Genomic DNA, 4,351 nt, shown 5'->3' with positions numbered 1-4,351 from the left:
ACTTTGTAGACCAGGCTGGCCTCGAACTCAGAAATCCGCCTGCCTCTGCCTCCCGAGTGCTGGGATTAAAGGCGTGCGCCACCACGCCCGGCCTGGGCTGCAGTTTTTGTGAGACTTGAGTACCTCTGCAGAATTGGGAATAGGACACAAGAGAGGTGACTTGGCTGAGGATAAGACATCCCTTGGGCCCAGGTGGAAGATGGGCCTTCCTATATTATTTTCAACCTCTTGGCTTCCCTGTGCCCGTAGGTGGATGAAGACTACATCCAGGACAAATTTAATCTTACTGGACTCAATGAGCAGGTGCCTCACTATCGACAAGCTCTGGACATGATCTTAGACCTGGAACCTGGTAATGTGCCCCTAGGGTTGTTGCTGACTGTGGGGTTGGTGATAAGTGTGCACTCCCCTCCATAGATGCTTGGTTTTCATTTTCTTCTGGTCTCTGCTCACTCGCTTCTTGAGGTTGCTGTTGGGTTGTTGTTGGTGGGGGGTGGGAGGTGGAAACAGGGTTTTCTTTTTTAAAGATATATATATATATTATGTATATGAGCACACTAAAGCTGTACAGGTGGTTGTGAGCCTTCATGTGGTTGCTGGGAATTGAATTTAGGACCTCTGCTCTTGAGTCAACCCTGCTCACTCAGTCCCTGCTCACTCTGGCCCAAAGATTTATTTATTATTATATTTATTATTATAAGTAAATACACTGTAACTGTCTTCAGACACACCAGAAGAGGGCATCAGATCCCATTACAGATGGTTGTGAGCCACCAGGTGGTTCCTGGGATTTGAACTCAGGACCTTAGGAAGAGCAGTCAGTGCTCTTAACCGCTGAGCCATCTCTCTAGCCCGAGACAGGTTTTCTTGGGTAGCCTTGTCTGGTCTAAAACTCATTCTGTAGACCAGGCTGTCCTTGAACTCACAGAGATCTGCCTGCCTCTGCCTCCTGAGTACTGGATCACAGACTGGCTTGCTTCTTGAATTTCTAAATTTCCTTTTAATAATCCAGCTCTCTCTCCTATCCCCAGATCCCTTGCTCCTGTCTTTTCTCCCCCACCTCAAGCCCTATGCATTCATAACCCAAACTGGACTTTACCCCTTGTTCTTTCTGCCCTGCTTTCGATGGCTGAGTCGTGGCACACACAGCAGTGCTTGGCTTCTTCACTGTTTTGATTCCTTATGACTCTTGCTTTGTCTCCATGCTCTCTGAAAGTAGCTCAGTTCTGGTTCGTAACGATAGTTTCCTCTCGGGTTTGGTGTGCTGCTGCCTCTTTCCCTCTGCCTCCTCTGCGTTCGTGTGTTTACATTTACTTACTGTGAAAAGAGAGGCAGGCAGAGACTAAAGAGGAACACAGAGAAGGCCCTGCCGAGCAGTCTTGCTTTGTAGAAGAGTCAAAAGCCCAGGTTTCTGGGTCAGATGCATGGATGATGGGTAGGGCAAGGCTCAGAAACAGGTACTAGAGAAACTGGAGGCGCCACCTTGCAGGTAAGGTGGGGTTACCCAGGAAAGCTAAACAAGCGCCACCCCACCCACATTTCAGATGAAGAGCTGGAAGACAACCCCAACCAGAGTGACTTGATCGAGCAGGCTGCTGAGATGCTTTATGGGTTGATCCACGCCCGCTACATCCTCACCAACCGAGGCATCGCACAAATGGTGAGGCTCTGCTCCTGCTCCTTCTGCAGGGAGGGAAACAGGTGCATGGGTCCGAGGCCTGGTTCCTACCTGGCAAGGAGCGTGGCAGAGGAGAGAGGGAGAGACCCAGAGCGGGCTGAGGAGTGAATCCTCACTCAGGGTCCCATTGAAGGTGTTTTAAGGACGGGAGATGAAACCGGAAAACGAAGGAGTTTGCAGGGAACAAATAGCAAATGGCCCCTGGGCTCTGCAGACTGCCCCACAAAGGAAAGGCACTTGAGTTTGAGGACCTATCTCAACAGAGAGGAGGCTTCTAGTCAGAAGTGGGAGACATGGGGGGGACCATGAAATGAGTTGAGATTGCCTCTTCATGCTCACCCACCAGTCCCTTCTGTTTTACACACCTTAGTTGGAAAAGTACCAGCAGGGAGACTTCGGCTACTGTCCTCGCGTATACTGTGAGAACCAGCCAATGCTTCCTATCGGTGAGTGTTGAAAGTGGGAGAGGAGGGCACTGGCTGGCAGTCCTCCCAGAAGCTGCCTTACTGTACTCAGTGCCTGAGTCCTTTGGGAGGTTGGGGAGCGCTGGGGATACCTGGTCTGCAGTCTGGCTGTCTATCTCCCAGGCCTTTCAGACATCCCAGGCGAGGCCATGGTAAAACTCTACTGCCCCAAGTGCATGGACGTGTACACACCCAAGTCCTCCAGACACCACCACACGGACGGCGCATACTTCGGCACTGGTTTCCCTCACATGCTCTTCATGGTGCATCCAGAGTACCGGCCCAAGCGACCTGCCAACCAGTTTGTACCCAGGTGGGGAGCAAAGACAGTCACAAAGGATCAAAGAGCTGCCCAAGGACTGGAGAGAATTGAGGACAAGCATAGCCCTTTCTTGAGGCCTGCCTATCCCAAAGTCAGGGTTTTTTCCTGCTGAGCGGCTGGAGAAGTTACTTGCTTGTCAGTCCATTTTCTTATCTATGAAGCAGGGATGCCAATAGTACCTGCCTAGCAACAGTTTTAAATGGGTGGCACTTGACTATTTAAACAGTGACTGTTGCTGTTCCCATTTTGGATGCTCAGCTTTGTGATTTAGCGAGACTTATCATCCTGGTTTTTTTTTTTTTTTTTTTTTTTTTACTGTATACCAGGGGAGAAAGATTCCATTTTGAACAGGTACTAAATCTTCTTTTTTTTTTCGAGACAGGGTTTCTCTGTGTAGCCCTGGTTGTCCTGGAACTCACTTTGTAGACCAGGCTGGCCTGGAACTCAGAAATCCGCCTGCCTCTGCCTCCTGAGTGCTGGGATTAAAGGCATGTGCCACCATGCCCGGCAGTACTAAATCTTATTAAATTTGAAATTTCCTGTATGGGTTGGGGGTTTCCCCTGGCCTCATGCCTGCCGAACCGTCCTCTCTCTCTGAGCTATACTTTCACTGTGTGTTTTTGGTTGGTTGGTTTGGCACGGGTGTTGTGAGGGGCACAGGGAATGTTTGACAGGGTCGTTGTTGGCTAAGTTGATCTCAAGCTATAAATAAGACTATAAATGAGGCAGGCCATTACCTGGCCTGGAATTTTAATTTTAGTGAATGTTTATGGTACATTCTTAAGCTGGGGATGGTTGCACAAGGGGAGGCAGAGGCAAGCAGATCTCTTTATTTTGAGGCCAAGGCTCTGTTAGACACAGAAACCCTGTCTTGAAAAACTAGCCCCTCCCCAAATAAGAGAGAGACATGTTTCATGTATTCATGTGCAGGGAGATTGGGGTCCTGTGGAGTCGATGTGAGGAGGCTGGGGTGGGAGTGACCGCCACTGGCAGGGCCAGCAAAGAGCTTACCGTGCTGCCTCTCTGACCTCCTTCACCCAGGCTCTATGGTTTCAAGATCCATCCAATGGCTTACCAGCTGCAGCTCCAAGCCGCCAGCAACTTCAAGAGCCCAGTCAAGACTATTCGCTGATTGCCTACCCACCTCTCCCTCTGTCTGTGACACCACCATTCCTCTGCTGCCACCCTTTCAGGAAGTCTATGGTTTTTAGTTTAAATTAAAGGAATTGTTACTGTGGTGGGAATATGAAATAAAGGAAGAAAAGGCCATGAGCTGTCTCCTACTGTGTGTTGCTGGGGACAGGCTGGGGGCAAGAAGGGGTGGGCTACTGCACTCCGGGAACCCTCTTGCTCTAGCCCATCCTCCCTAGGTTGGAAGCAGCCCAGATTGCGGCTTCATGAATCTGTACCATGTACAGATAGTGTGTCAGAGCAGCACTCTAGGTTGGGTGAGCGCAAGTGCACGATTGAAGGGAAAGGTTTCAGAGGTTGGAGAACACCTGCTCTCTTGGGGCTGGGGTTGTGGCTGCTGTAGGGACTTTATGGGAAGTCCCCTCCCTCAGTCTTGCTGTTAAAGGGAATATAACCCTACAGTAAATAAAACTGGAGAGGAGCCAGAGAGCCCCAACTGTTGCTCAGTGGTGTCTGTGCCCCCTGCAGGGAGACCTGAGCCAGCCATCTGGAAAAGGTGGGAAGGCTTGTCTCTGGCCAACCTCTCCCAGCATAATGGGGGCCAAGCCTACTGTATGGGTGGACAGCAGGTAGTGGCAGAGACAGGTCCCTGAAGTGGGGGTACAGGCCTTTCAAGGCATGTCTAGGATGAAGACACCTGATAAAGAGCCAGCTGGTGCTCTTCTTTTTTTTTTTTTTTTTTTTAAAGATTTATTT

General features: G+C 50.1%; 2 protein-coding genes across 4 annotated transcripts in view; one reads left to right on the top strand and one right to left on the bottom strand.

Moving 5' to 3' along the window:
• Nucleotides 1-19, bottom strand: part of Gpank1 (G-patch domain and ankyrin repeats 1) — a 5,129-nt gene extending 5,110 nt beyond the window's left edge. Inside the window, exon 1 of the mRNA XM_029471515.1 lies at nt 3-19. The gene's annotated coding sequence lies outside the window, so the exon portion shown is untranslated. The remainder of the gene's footprint in view (nt 1-2) is intronic.
• Csnk2b (casein kinase 2 beta) overlaps nt 1-3,744 on the top strand; it is a 5,871-nt gene extending 2,127 nt beyond the window's left edge. For 2 of the 3 annotated variants that reach the window (XM_021150116.2, XM_021150119.2), the window contains exons 3-7: nt 250-352; nt 1,545-1,660; nt 2,049-2,124; nt 2,266-2,455; nt 3,506-3,744. In XM_021150116.2, coding sequence (XP_021005775.1) covers nt 250-352; nt 1,545-1,660; nt 2,049-2,124; nt 2,266-2,455; nt 3,506-3,596 — 576 coding nt within the window. In that variant the 3' untranslated portion in view covers nt 3,597-3,744. The remainder of the gene's footprint in view (nt 1-249; nt 353-1,544; nt 1,661-2,048; nt 2,125-2,265; nt 2,456-3,505) is intronic. The other variant, XM_021150118.2, reaches the window with a different exon arrangement.
• The last annotated feature ends 607 nt before the right edge of the window (nt 3,745-4,351 follow it).

Source organism: Mus caroli, chromosome 17, assembly GCF_900094665.2.
Source record: "Mus caroli chromosome 17, CAROLI_EIJ_v1.1, whole genome shotgun sequence".
Taxonomy (NCBI): Eukaryota; Metazoa; Chordata; class Mammalia; order Rodentia; family Muridae; genus Mus; species Mus caroli.
This window is presented reverse-complemented; position numbering and strand designations above follow the sequence as displayed.